Raw genomic sequence first — 14648 nt, forward strand, 5'->3', positions numbered from 1 at the left:
ATAATACCAACTTGGGCCAGTGAAGCAACGTCCTCCACAACTAGACTGAAGAACAAAAGGACAGCAACTTGTCTGTTCCCCTTCCCCCCAATTCCCCAGCACTGTTCCCATCCCCCCAATTCCCCAATAAAAATCTTTTTAAAAAAGTAGCCCCTCCTCTGGGAACCTGTGATGAGGGGCTCCTAGCAGGTCTGAGAAGGCTTCCTGGAGGAAGGGCTTCCCTCTGGAAGCAGTGGGGGCCCTGGGTTCCCCCACCTTTGCCTCAGTCTCACAACCAGACCTGACTTGTTTTACCCTACAACCATGGCAGAATCTATCTGCATTTGGGGCCAATTGGGACTCTTGGCTCACACTTTTGGGCTGGGCGATTGGGGAAGTCCATTGTTCCCAAGGAAAGTCTTGCAGGGGCTTACACAGCCTCCAGGGGCTGTGTAGGGGTCAGTGTCAGGAAGGAAGGGAAGGTGCAGCAGCAGCAGCAGGGGTTGGGGGATGGGAAATAGGGAGTTAGACCTTCACTTTCCCCTCCGTGGGTGGGTTTGCATGGGGACTGGTGATGGGGCCAGTCTCCCTGATGCATGACACCACAGGTCCCACAGCAGAGCCTGGGACCCCAGTAGTTGCTGTGTGTTTTCTGTCCTCCCTTTCTCTGTCAGAGCCCCTGCTTTCCCCCACACCCCTCCACCTGGCAGCAGTGGGCAGGGGCCATTTTCCTATGACCTGCAGCCTCCCTTTGTGTATCCTGCCGGGAGGACTGCCCTTCAGGGCCTGGGAGCAGCAGCTGACTCCAGTGTGCCCTGTGCAGATTCCAGCTTCCCGTGCCCTGAAACCTGAATTTCTAACCAGTCCCCAGGAGATGCCCCTGCTACTACTCACAGGCCACTCTGAGCAGGTGACCTTTGGATGATAGGGCAGCAGCAGAGGTGCCCGCTTCAATGGAGCAGGTGGCTCGGGGTTCCTTGTCTGTCCTACCCTTAAAGGAGGTCCAACTGAGGGATTGAAAAACGTCAAGTTTCAACAGGCTTTGCCTCTTGAAGTTGAAGTGTGTGCCTTGATACTGGGATAAGGTTTAAATGCAGCATGAAAGCTTCTGCCCGTGATTGTCATAGCTGATTTTGAGTGCACGAAAGGGACAGTTTGACCCAGTCTACTAGGGTCTCAGACTCCCCCATCCACTGGACAGGATTTGTCAACAGTACTCTGAAAGAGGAGAAAATTAAATGGGTTCCATGGCCTCTCTGCAGCTCTGAGTTCTCTGAATCTGCCCTTTTCTGTCTTTCTGGAGCTTTGAGGCAGGGGATGGGCACCATTTACAGCCCATTTAGCCTCTGGCTTCTTCCTTTCCTAGTGGGCTTAGAAAGCGCACAGCCTCCACAGTTTGTGCTCCTTTCCAAGGACCCAGAGCACTGAAGAGGGACGCTCTCATTTCAGCAGGAAAGTCCATGTGAAAATGCACATGCAGAAAGCCAGCGCCTCCCTTGCTCCCACCCTTCACCCACCAAGGGGGAGAACCACCAGGCTCCCCTTCCTGAGACTGGGGGGTTGAGTGTCAGGAAGGGGGTTGTTGGGAGTGGTGTGGGGGTGGCAGATTTGCCGCTGCTCACTGAGTCTGCAGAAGGCAGTCCCTTGGCTGCGGGCTTATGCAAACCTGACCTCTGACCCAAGGGTGAAGACCCGGGGCTCACAGAGTGGAGACAGCTGTGTAAACCGCAGGGCCTGGTATTTATAGCCTTGGTGAGTAGCTCTGAGCCAGCCTCAGAGCCAAAGTCAGTCACTGCCGCCACTGGCTCTGTTTCTTGCGCTGTTAACTGTGTTGCATTGCAAGACTCAGTTTCCTCATCTGCACATGGGGGCTATTGCCCTGGTCCTCTGAGTGTTTCAGAGTGGTGGCACTGTACGCCCCAGGTTTTAAGAAGAAATGCAGTATTCCAGTTCTCAGGGAGGGGACGGTTAACAGGATCTCTCAAAGTGAGCCTGTTGATCCCATGAGGCTGCTACCCTGGGCTCCTGGAGCTCTGAGACAAGGTGGGACATGCATACCTGGGCTTTGGAGTCGGATCTGGGCTTGAGTCCCAGCTTGGCCACTTAACCCTAGCAGCACAGCAGTCAGATGGCTGAAACTCTTGGGAGCATGGAGTGGGAGATGCAGGAAGGCTGCTTGACACAGAGGCGAGGGGCATGCAAGGTAATGGTGACGCTGCAGCAAATCTGCCCATTGACTGGCTGTCCACTTGAAGGATTTACTCTCCTCCTCAGAGAGCAGACAGCCTCGCATCTCACCCTGGGCCTGGGACCAGTATTTGGGAAGTGTGGAAGGCCTGTGGGACACGGTGCACAGAAAAGAGAGTGTGTTAGTCTTAGGGTGAAGGCTGGGTGAAGGAAATCCATTTTTGGTGTCAGAGATTGGGCTGTGCAGGCCCCACTCACAGGGAGGAAGAAGGGGATTGAAGGACGAGAGAGGGGAGAGAGAGAGAGAGAGAGAGGAGAGAGGAGAGAGAGAGGAGAGAGAGAGAGATGGAGGAAAGGAGCAGGAGAGGGTGAACACGCAGCTCTGTAATGGAAACTTGGCACTCAGCCTCCACTTTCTTTCCTTCCTTCCTTAGTGCATGTGGCTTGAGTCTCGGGTTGAGAACTTCTTCCCCTTCCAGCAGGCACCCTGTGCTATCTCCACAGCCCACTCCTGCCCGCACCCCTTCTCGGAGCCTGCAGTCATACACACTGCCTCTGCTCACCAGCGTGTGCCATGTGACATGTGAGCCTGCTGCCTCCCTCTTCATGCCCCCCAACCCCTCCCCTGACTAATTAGGCCAATGTGCAACTTCCAGGGCCTGGCAGATGAGGAGCCAAGAATGCAGTGGACAGGGACCAAGTGTTTTTGTTGACATTGCTCAAGTGTAGCTTTGTGGAGCAGTCTCTGCCATAGCAGAGAAGTCCAAGGAAGCCCGGAGATGATGAGGGGAAAGCAGTAAAAACACCAAGTGTGGGCACTCTCCAAATCTCTTTTGCCTGTCCACTGCCCACCCTCTGCCCCTCCTCCCTAAATCTAAGAATATATAGCCCTTCATCTCATGAATTGGACAGGCTTAGTTGTTAGAAAATCCACACTGAGTTGAGCATCTAGTGGTGTTTTAGAACCATTCGTTTTTGTTTGTGATGCTTTCGTGGCAGTGATGCCTCACTGCTGTTCCTAATTGTTTCTGAGGAAACAGCCTTCTTGGAAATAGGTCCAGTAAGACTGTCTTCTAACCTATTATAAGGTGCAGGCTGCATTGTTGATCTGTCTTACTATAGCTGAATAATGCAACCAGATGAATTTCATATTCTCCAGGGATCTACTGAGAATGTGGCCTTTGGTGTCATCAGACCTGGGTTCAAATCCCATTCTGCCCCACTTGGCTTGCTGTGTGACCTTGGTCCAGTCTTTTAATGTCTTTGTGTTTCAGTTTTCTTATTTGCAAGTGGAGATAATAGTTTAAAATAATACTGTTGTTAAGATGAAACTTGGTGACAAATGGAAAATTCTTTGCACATAAATAGACAATAAATGCAAACCATGATAACCAGTAAGTGATAGTTGATGTAACCATGGATTGGCTCTGATTTTAGACAAATGACTTCTACTCGGACTTATTTACTCTAAAGGCAAGTTGACCCCAGAACCAACTGTTTCTTCCTACCTCACAAGGGATTTTGTGAGGACAAATGAAATGGATTATAATGTCACACTTGGTTCTCAGTGGGAAATAAGTGAATGCAATGCTTTGCTTTCATTATTCTCATTTTCTCAGACTCTGATGTCTGCATTAGTGGTCAGTGGTCAAATACATTTTTGTTGAGATAAAAGTTTGTAGGTTTTGGAATCCAGAGGTGCTGCTTTAATAGTCTCTAATTCCTGAAAATATTGAATCATTGTAAAAAAGATCCTCTGATTTTCTGCTATAATAGCTGGCTTTATTTTTACATCTCTTAATTGGTATCAGCTTTTCTCTCACAATTACAGAACCATGGAAACTTGGCCTAGGAAAGAACTTTGGAAGTCATTGGAAGTTTGCACTTCTTTGAATTGCAGTGCTGCAAAGCACTTTGCTTTGACCCAGATTATGAGAACAGCAGAATGGCCAGTCTGTTGGTCCGTAGCATGACTCCATCTTTGAATCTCATGCAGGCTGGCAGATATCATTGGTGCCCGGCCCACATCACTTTGTTCTTTCCTCTTTAGTGCACATTGGCATTGTTCAACTCTTAGCACCTGTATCTCATTGTCCAAGGCCTTTTTCCTGGCACCAGATCCCCCCTTGGACACCCATGTGGCAGATTGGAAGTGCCAGGGAATTAATATCCCCTGAGAACAAACTTCAACCAATGGCAGAACAAAAGTAGGTGGATAAATACCCGAGTTCTTTCACCCCTTGTGTGTCTGAGATACACGTCTGCAGTGGCCCCCAGAGCTCTCCAGAGGGGTCAAGCTCTAGTTTATTCATTTTGGAAGCTCACTTGAGATGTACCATCTATTGACTGTCTCCCTTTCCCTGTCCCATTGCCTTATTCCTGGGATCACCTCCCCCCACCCCATATAAACCACCTGTATTTGAATCTTTGTCTTGGGCTGCTTCTGCGGAAACCCAGCCTGAGACAAATGGGATGTCTTTCTCCACACTTCCAGATCATTTATGATAATATGGTATTATATTCACATTTTAGGGCTGCTTGTAGGATTGTAAGGCCACTGACCTTGTTGTTTCTTCGTGAGTTTTTGAAGTTTTTTTCTTTGCTTGTCACCAGTCTTAATCATAAGAATTAACCATTCAGGTTAACCATACTACACAAATGTCTTAATGTCTGCTTTACCCTTGAATTATCTTTAGTGTTAGCCTCACAATTTTGCCTAAACTGATATATGTGGCTATCATGTAGGTTTTCTATTTCAGAGTCTAAAGTTATCATTTATTCTAGTTAGGCTCTGCAATGCACTTTATTTTATTTTATTTTTTTTAAGAAAATATCTGGGAGTTGTCCTGGCCAGTATGTTTAAGTTTTAATTAAATATATCGATAATTTTACATCTGGAAGCAATGTTGTTTGACGGAGGGAGGAAGACCTCAATGCATGAGTGGCTGATATTATTTGTGGCCTGTTGGCTTAGGTGAGATGTTCATAAACATTGTGATTTTCAGAAACTTCCATGAGTCTCTCTATTCATCCACAAAGTGGGAATAATTATTTTGACATGTACTTAACTGAGCACCTACTCTGTGCCAACAGTCATTAGGTGTTGGAGGAATAAGAGTGGACAAAGAAGATAATGTTTGTGTCCCCCCCTTTCTTTCTCCTAAGTGGTGTCATGAAGTCCAGATCCAATAACAAAGGTGAAAACATTTGGGAAACCGAATCACCATGGAAATAGAGGAATGGATATGATGATCTTCAGCATTTCATTGACCATTTCAGAACATCACATTGATGTGGCTGAATAGGGTGCATCCTCCAGCCTTTTCTGAAGGCCACTGGGCCCATGAATTAGACTCTTGTCTTATACTTAGATCCATTTTCTGATCACAGCAGCTCTGGACACTTAAAAGGGAGCCACTGCCTCATGTCGTATCTTTGTTTAGTGCCAAGCCACCAGAAAGAGCCACCATTGCCTGCTGTTTCCACCTCCCAGTAACACCCTGATGTCCAGCTCTGTCATTTCTTTGCATTTATCCTACTTGATTTGTCCATAGTGGTCAAGGCCATTGGCCACTCTTTTTTTTTTTTTTTGAATTCTCTGTCTGCTCACCTTCTGTGACACAATTTTCCTTGCTCTTTTCCTTCCTTTCATGATCCTTTGCTGAGTTTTCACTCTACTTGCTGTTTGTAGGAATGTTGAGTTCCCCACAATTTCTTGTTCCTTTCCCTTCTCTTTAGTCCCCTCCCCTCCTTCTCTGGGAGACCTCATCCATTCATGTCTCATACTCTTCCCTGTGTGCATATGACTCTCCTGGTGCTCTCTGTAGTTTAGCTTTGTCCCCTGAGGTGTTTCCACCCTCATTTACACAGGCAGCTTACCTCCCTTTCTATGCTCCACAGACACTTTCAACTCAAAATGTCCTTAACAGAGAATGTACTGCATTCACCCCTCCCCTGTACCTTTCAGTCTCTGTTGTTTCTCCTGGCATTTCCACCCCCACAGGCATCTTAGCTAGAGACAGCTTTCACACATTCAGTGGTCTACTTTCCCTTGTTGGTGCCTTCATCTCTTGTTTATGGAAATCTTTCTATGTGGCATTCGCTAGCCTAGGCTCTTGGATGTCAAAATGGTGTCTTAGATTGGGTAACCCACCGGAAGCAGATCCTGAGTAAGTGTTCAATTGCAGGTAGTTTTTTTGGGAGTTGGTTCAAGGAAATACTGGTCTGGGAATAGATGCTGGTGGGCTGGAGCCAGTCATACTGACATAGTGGACCTAATTGTGCCCATCTCTTCCCAAATTCATGTTGAGCGAGGCCATGTTGGTAGCTAGAAATAGGTCATGATGGGACTTTTTACACCATGGAAATTGGCTTATGGCTACAAATCAGGACTTTTTCTCCTGGAAAGTTGGTTGTTAAACATTTTTCAGCATGTTATTGGGAGCGGGGAATTAAGACAGGGAATAGCAGCCAAAAAAGTGTGCTTTATGAGGAAAGTTACACTGTAGACAACTAGAGAGCGTAATCCCAGTCAAGAAAACTCTGGAATCCAGTTTAAAATAAACACCTCAAAGTCATCCCTTTGGAGCAGTGAGGTGTTTATATACCACTTCCTACCAGTCATTGGCTGAGGGCTGGTAGGGCTCTGTACGATCCAGTAGCCAGAGGAAGCCCTCCGGCAATTAGAAGCAGGATGGGTGAAGAACATGGTAAGGTCTAAGGCTGAGCGCTTGATGGCTGATTAAGACACTGGGCACGCAGATTGGTAAAGGCTAAACCTCAGCTGTTAGTGATGTGTGGTTATTATTTTTTCTCTGCAGACCTTGACTTCGTGGACCTCATGGGGGAAGACAGACAGTGGAGAGTGGGGAGGAAGTTAATGCAGGTGAATGACACTCTGACTTCAGAAGACGCAGGACTCCAGAGCAGCAAGAACTGCACTGAGCCAGGTAACTGATGGCTGCGTTCTGGGCAGTGACTGCTGCTTTATCAGGTTATGGCTGAGGAAGAGCTGGATGCCATGTTTTTTCTTTGAGTTTCAAACCAAGGAGACTTTAAAGATGTTTGGGGCAGGTGTCTAAGAAACTCAAAGGTGAAATACCAGGGGACTTTTCAGGTGTGTTTCTGCCTCTATTTTGTTTCCCTAGGAGAGCTGTGAAAAAGGTAAGTCAAAGTCATGGGAAATACGGTGTTAAGGAGCACAGTCATCATCTTTGGTATGGGAAAGAATGGAGTCAAACGTGATACAATGACTGGCTCCAGGATGTTGGGTCAGCAGTGATGGAGGGCTTCTGTTCTGTGTTGTTGGAGTTGTGTTTGGGGAAGGTGATGTCATCTCTCTGTGGCATTGCTTATGTATCAAGAGATGCCTTTCTCAGAGTGACAGGTCTAGAAGAATAAAGCACATTAAAAGCCTTTGCAAAAGAGGAAATGACTCACCTCATGTGTTGAAAAGATGATGTCCAGGTTTTTCAAAAGAGCACAAGCCCAGTACCTGCTGGTGTTGGCAGGGGTGAGGTAGGGGACAGGGAAATGGAGGAGAAGAGAGGCTACAGGGGGGCAGTGGGAGGAGTAAAGGAGAGCTCCTCATGCTGTGTAGAGCTGGTATTATACAAAAAGGAGCCATGTTCTTGATTTCCTCATCTGTGGACTATGGGGACTGGACTCGATTTCTGAGGCCCATCACCAACCAGATTCTATAGGGAAAATGATCGTGCCTGAACCAGGAAGGGCCCTGTTCAAATCCTAACACATCAGCGCCTGCCCGGAGCCTCTTTCCTTCATGAAGCTGCTTTGCCCACCCCAGGTGGCTTTGACAATTCTGTTTTCTGAATGTTTTTGATATAAAATGTCCCTAACTGCGCTGTCTAATGTGGACATTCATTGGTGACTTAATTCAAATTAATTCAAATGAAATACCATTAAAAATTTAGATTCTCAATTTCAGTAGCCACACATCAAATATCCACTAATTGCATATGGCTTGTGGCTACCATATTGGACAGCACAGATCATAGGACATTTCCATCATCTCAGGAAGGTCTGTTGGATGGGTTGGTCTAGAAGTTGCATTTGTCTGTGGAAATAGCTCCTGTATTTCCAGTTCAGATGCATCTCAAGGATATACAGTAGATGTGTAAATCTGAGAGCCACATCTGTAATCTGGGTCTTGGGATCACACTCACCTGGGTTTGAATCCCAGCCCAGAAGCTATGGGCTTTGGACAAAATATTCAGGTTCTCTAAGCTTCTGTCTGCTTGTCTGTATAACTGAGTAATCATTCTGATCTTTCACGACTGCTGTGAGAATTGGCAATGAAGTAATAAAGTGTGAACAGCTTAGTGTTCTGTGTATGGTAGCTTTATAGTGGGAGCTCACCCATGAATCTCCCACTGTCTGCCAGGGCACCCATCCCTCCATTACAAATAGGTCATGGAGCTACATTTTTCAGCCCTTCCTTATGGGAATAGGCAGATATAACTCATCAGGTTCAGTCAATAGGTCACTTCCTCAGGTGCCCCAGGTCTAGACAGTCAGCTAAGTGGCCAGAGAGGTTCAAGCACCATCTTCTAACACTGACAGGCTTGGAAACCCTTGCAATGGTAATGAGCATAGCTCCTCTGAGGAATTTTCTCTTTGTATAAGAACGTGATCAAAACATTGCCACAGACTCACATGGCTGCCAGTTGTGTTGGTGCTCTTTCCAGAATGCTGTTGGAAGTCTATATCTCGGTTTGACTGAATAAATATTTTATGAGAAAAGTTGAGAACCAGAGTGCTCATGAGCTCCTGACTTAGAATTAAAATTTAATAGTATTCATCTTCTCTCTGACCGTAGGGTGGGAAGAGCTGGAATGAACCAAGGGGAGGTCCATTCACAACATGTTGCCCAGTTTCACCTAAGAGGTCAAAGTGGCCCTCTACACAATGAATATTACTTGTATGGTTGAATGTAGTGGTGATTGCTCTCAAACATCTTAAATTGTAGGGGCTAGGAAGTGAGCCATATGGTTTCCAGACGAGCCTCCTTCTTATTTGTGATGATGTCAGCTGAGCAGTTGTATGCTTACAAAGATGACGCATCAGGGTTCCCTCTGTTTGGAGGGGTGATTACATAAAACCTGAGCACTTTGGGTGCTAGTGTATGCTGTGGCCATGTGAGTAATGGTGCCAGTTGCAGGCAGGGGTTAATTTGGCTCTTGTCATAAAGTACACCTAGTGCTACTTGTGATGTCACAGGGCTTCTCAGACTGTGTTCTCAGAACCCCTGGCTTTAGATGTCATTCCAGTAAGTAGATTCAGAGATTGGAGGTGGATGAGTGCTATTCTGGTTGTACTGTCCGTTTGAGGTATGGGGCTGGTTTGCTCCTCAGATGTCCATTTCCTCACCTATGAAATAGACCTGCTTCTAGTTTATCTTTTCCATTCCTTTCATTGCACCAATCAGGTAATTCCAAAAAACTTCCAGAATAGTAATTCATAGAAAGTTCCACCCCAAAATGTGCCTGCTCCACTTTCCTTAATAACTTCTTTGCATTTGCAAAATTCCATGTCATACCTCAATCTTCCTTTTATTCCCTGTGCTCCTCACCCACGCCCCCCGTCTTCATCTCCTCCACCTTTCCCTTCTCACCTCCATCTTCCTTTCTCCTTCCCGCTCCCTCTTCTCTCTAAAAACTAGGAGCCTCTGTCTGCTTCTCAGAGCAGCCGACCAGGGGATGACCAGGATGCAGGATGCCCTCCATAAAGTGGCAGTGCTTGGTGTGACAACACTGAGATGGCACATTCTTCATATGACAACTGCCACTTTAAAGACATGTTGCTTTGTACATTTTAGATTTTTTTAAAATGGAATTCTTCTCCTGCCACTAAAGACGTGGTTTTGGTGGAAATTTGCAATTTTTACCTCTAGAACTGTATGAAAAAGGCTGACCTCAGGGCTCAAATTTTTCTGCATTTTTTCCAGCCCTCTGTGAATTTTTTAAGGTTGTTTTCTTAGCCTGACACTGCCAATTTCATCTAAAGCCTGGAAACATTGTTTTTTGGTAAATAACACTTGAAACTGTTTACTCAGATGACCTATTAAGAGAAATTTGACTGAATAAATTTGATTCATGGAAAATTTAGTTAGGTAATGTAATATTGAGTGTGGTGGACAACTGTTGCAGAAATGAATACTTTGTAATATTTATTTGTACACTTTGCAGAATTTTATTTATACACTTTGCAGTCTGTCTCCAGAAGTATCTATCATCTTTTGGTGTTTAGTTCTTTGATATTTTAAGGAAACGAGTCTTTCCTCCTAGTGCCTCTTTCAAATAAACTTTGGAAGAAGGAAGCTATTTAAAATGATAGCCTTTGGCATGAGCTTCATTCTGAGATTACTGGAGTTTCTTTCGATAAAGGGCTCCGCTCCCTCTCTCTGCCTGGTTTAGTTGGGTCTAAGGTCTCTGAAGATGGAAAGACAAGCAGGGTCTGTACAACAAGACCATGGAGACCCTAGCAGGGGACTGACCCTAAGGGGGTGTGCCAGGAGTGTTCCCTGGATCAGGTATTAACTGGAATTGCCAGAAACCACATCATTTGTTGAATGTGAATAGAGTAGGGAAGCCAAAGGTCCCTACAAGAGCAGTCATGTGGTGCGATCCAAAAGATGAATAGAGCCCTTGAACGAGAACGGGAGGCCAGGCGCATAGTGGCAAGCAGGGAGGACTGTCAGGGTGCAAGTCGTGAGCAAAATAAATGCTGGGATCCTCCTGTTTTTGAATTTAAGTCATAACATCAGGGTCCAGTGGTTCAAAATTACACTGCTGGGCATGACAGGGCCAACTCTCTCATCTTTTACGTGAAGAAAAGAAGGAGATCCAGAGGGGATAAAAGACCTGCTCAAACTCACAGGGCTTGTCAGAAGCAGAGCAGCCCCCCCAACTACCACACATAGACACTTCATGAATATTGGTAGCTAAATAGAAAATTGGACATCTGCATGATCTAGAGTAGCGCTGTCCTATAGAGATAAAACACAAGCTGTAAATGTAATTTTAAATTTTCTAGTAGCTTCATTAAAAAAGTAAACAGAAACAGGTGAAATTAATTTAATAATATATTTTATTTAACCAAATATAGCCACAATATTAGGAATGACAAATTTCAGTCACCTCAGTGTTTTATCCCTGGGCTTGAACCCAGAAAGAAGTAAGCTTTTTTAAAAAAGTCATAAAACCTATGATTTATTGTACTATTCACTAACTTCTCTCTGCAGCTGTAATTTTCATAAAGATTCAAATAGTAGCTGTTGACATTCTTAAGTGGAAAAAATTAGAAACGCATTGTGATCTGCTATTTAATTTGTATCAAATTCTTTACTGAATTAGGGTAATAGTAGCTGCTGTAACAAGTAAGTCCTTCAGATTTAGGAGTTTAACACAAAAGAAGTTTCTTTCTTTCTATGTAAAGTTCTGGTCTTTGGGTAGCTGTGTTGCAAGAAGTGGGCCATGGACTCTGGAGCCTTCCATTTTGAGGCTTTCCCAACCTCACACCTGGTTTTCAAGGTTGCTCTGCTTCTCTGCTTTAAGAGAGAAAAGCATGGAGGATTTTGAGCTGCCGGGTCTTATGGACTGGACCCCCACTCCTGCTCTACTCCATTGGCCAGGGCTCAGCCACATGACAACTAACTGCATGGGCAGCTGGGACATGAATGCCCTGGGAGAGGAGAAAGCAGGTTTGGTGAACAGCTAGCTGGTCTTTGCTATGTTATTTTCCCCCAAACTTGTTCCTTTTTGAAAAAACAAAGTTTTTTATTTCCCTTTGTACTTATTACAAGTAAAAAGCAATATACTCCCTCTATAGAAAAATTACAACCCACACTTTTATGTCTTCTGAGACTATTTTTGTTCATGGCTTAACATTTGTGATTCTTACATGGTCAAGGTGACACAATTTGATTCTCTTCTCACTTTGGGAGGGTCACAAGTGAGGTAGAAATTGTCCCAGTTGTGCCCATTTGCAAATTGCATCTTTTCTTTGCAAATATAAGAACCCTGGGGAAAATAATGAATGCTTGAGTATAGGTGAAGTCATTGGCAATAATGTGGAGAGAGCTTGGGTTGCAGAATAAATCCTAAAACTAAGTTCCATCACTTTCTATCTGTGTGATGCCAGGTGAGTTTCCTAAATTGAACCTCATTTCCACCATCTGTAAAACGCAGCTTAAAGATGCCCACTTCACAGAATTGTGGTGATCATAAGGCGAAGTAAGTAAGCTTTGTAAAACAGCCTCAGTCACAGTCTGTGCTTAATAAATTGTAGCTACATTATCTTTGGTACCAGAAATATAATGGAGGGCAGACTGGTGGCGATCATTTACAGGGACTTGACTGCTCTGAGGTACATTAGAACATTGTGGGATTCTGAAGATTGTCTTAAGGATGGATAGGCTATTTAGTGTAGTTCAGCAATGATGCAACATTCTTACAACTGTGCGAAGGAGGCATATCAAGGGATTAAGTAGGAGGCTTCTGACTAACGTTGTTTTCTAGCTTAAGAGGCCACTATATAGACAAACAGGATGAAATGGGGAGGCTAGGATTTTCTGCTTCACACTAAGAAGAGTTTAAAAGTCTCAGGATCTGGGAGAAAGGGCCAGACACTGTTAATTTCTTCTAGTTTCAACATTGCTTTAAAAGGACTTTTTTATTGAAGCGTTCTTTAAAACCCTGTTCTTTATAAAAGCAGTCCAGGAAACCTAAACCAGTGAACAGTGACTGGAAGTTTCCTGAAACGTAGATAAAGGATGATAAGCTCCGCTCTTAGATGCATCTGTGGGCCTGCCAAAAATCTAAAGAACTTTAGACTTTTCAAATCATTTTCACATTCATTAGCTCATTGGAACACGTTTGGCCCTTGAAACAAAAATACCTGCAGGTCAGGAATGACCATATTATTATTGATAGATAAGTTAGACTGAGACCAAGGCAAATTGAGTTAAGGAATTGAGAATTCAGTCATAAATGTAGAAAGACGTGTAGGGACTATTGATTCCAAATTCTTTTTTTCTAAGTTAGGGCTCAGCACACTATGGCCCTTGACCAAATCTGTCCTGTGGACTGTTTTTATAAATAAAGTTTTATCAGAACTCATCCACACACATCCATTTATGTGTTGTCTGTGGCTGTTTTTGCTCTATGAAGGCAGACTTGAGTAGTTGCAACACAGACCGTGCAGCCTGCAAAGCATAAAATATTTACTCTGTGGCCCTTTACAGGAATGTTTGCTTCTGTGCCCTGCTTCAGGCACTGCGGACTGGCGCCTCATGTCCTCATGTGGCCTGGAGGGGAAGCTGAGGCAAGGATGATGTTCATACCTCTCTCTCTACTCTCCCTGACCCTTCCCCAGATGATGTCCAAGGTCATAATAAAACTAGTGCTATATGAAATATTTTTAACATATTGAGGGCAGGGCATTTAAATATATAGATGCAAATCTGTGTCACTGGTCCACAATGTGTTAATATCATCTCTGGGCTGAGGTCTATGGCTCATGTACTCCACACTTCATATTCCTCCCCCTCCACACCCACCCTCCCCCCTCCACAGGTGCACAATCAGAAACCTTCAACATTTGTCTGTCCATGTGTTAGGGATTTGTTTAAAAGAAGAGTAGATGTTTACCTTCTAAAAAATGCTTGAAAACGGCTCCAGATCAAGCTGTTGTTCACCATCTTAGCTGTAGAGGGCGCAGCATCACTGGCCCTCATGTGGGATCCGAACCATGGTCCTGCTTCTCAGAGCTGGCCTCCCAAACTAACTCTTAACAAACACGCCACTCAGCCGTCTCAGTAGGAATATTCTTAATTGCCACAGCATACGTGCAGGTGATGCAGTTTTGGTTCTCTTAGAAGCAGATGCTGAGATAACGATTTGGGTGCATGTAGTTTTTTTGGGAAGTGATCCCAGGACACACCAGTAGGGTGTGGGAAAGTGAGACAGGGAGGGACGGCAAGGTAACCAATGCATGGTGTGTCATCAGCCAGTTACCACTGGGGACAACAGGGCTTACCCTCTCTGGGGCCCCTGGGATAGAGTGTCGAAGACACCTTGTAGTTCTACCCACGGGTGAGGGAGCTGAGGTGTGTATATACCAGCTTCCCTTAGTCATGGGGCGGGCTTCTCCCAGGGGCGGCGGTGCCTGACATGTCCAGCCTGCCCCTCTTGCAGGCAGAGCAGCGCCCATGACCAGAGACAGCCTGCAGGTGAAGGAGTGAGGATGCTGGTAGTCTGAAGTCGGGCCAGAGTGCACCAGTGAACTATGGTGAGGGGAGGCGAGTGGGGCCCTGGCAGGAATTATTAAACATCTACTTTCCCCCTTCCCAACTAAGTGATTTCAGTGTCATCAAATAGGTTGGAAAGCTTACCCTAACCCAGGAGGACCTGGGTTATGTGGTCCTAACAGCCTTTGTACTTCCTCTGTGTGGGTGGGTTTGT

At 45.2% G+C, this 14648-nt stretch overlaps 1 protein-coding gene across 1 annotated transcript in view; it reads left to right on the plus strand.

The window, feature by feature from the left end:
* The window catches only part of SLC24A3 (solute carrier family 24 member 3), a 501111-nt gene that overhangs the window by 71534 nt on the left and 414929 nt on the right, over window positions 1-14648 (plus strand). Inside the window, exon 2 of the mRNA XM_019653117.1 lies at window positions 6987-7115. Coding sequence (XP_019508662.1) covers window positions 6987-7115 — 129 coding nt within the window. The remainder of the gene's footprint in view (window positions 1-6986; window positions 7116-14648) is intronic.

The sequence above is a fragment of the Hipposideros armiger genome, unplaced genomic scaffold, assembly GCF_001890085.2.
Source record: "Hipposideros armiger isolate ML-2016 unplaced genomic scaffold, ASM189008v1 scaffold_195, whole genome shotgun sequence".
Taxonomy (NCBI): domain Eukaryota; kingdom Metazoa; phylum Chordata; class Mammalia; order Chiroptera; family Hipposideridae; genus Hipposideros; species Hipposideros armiger.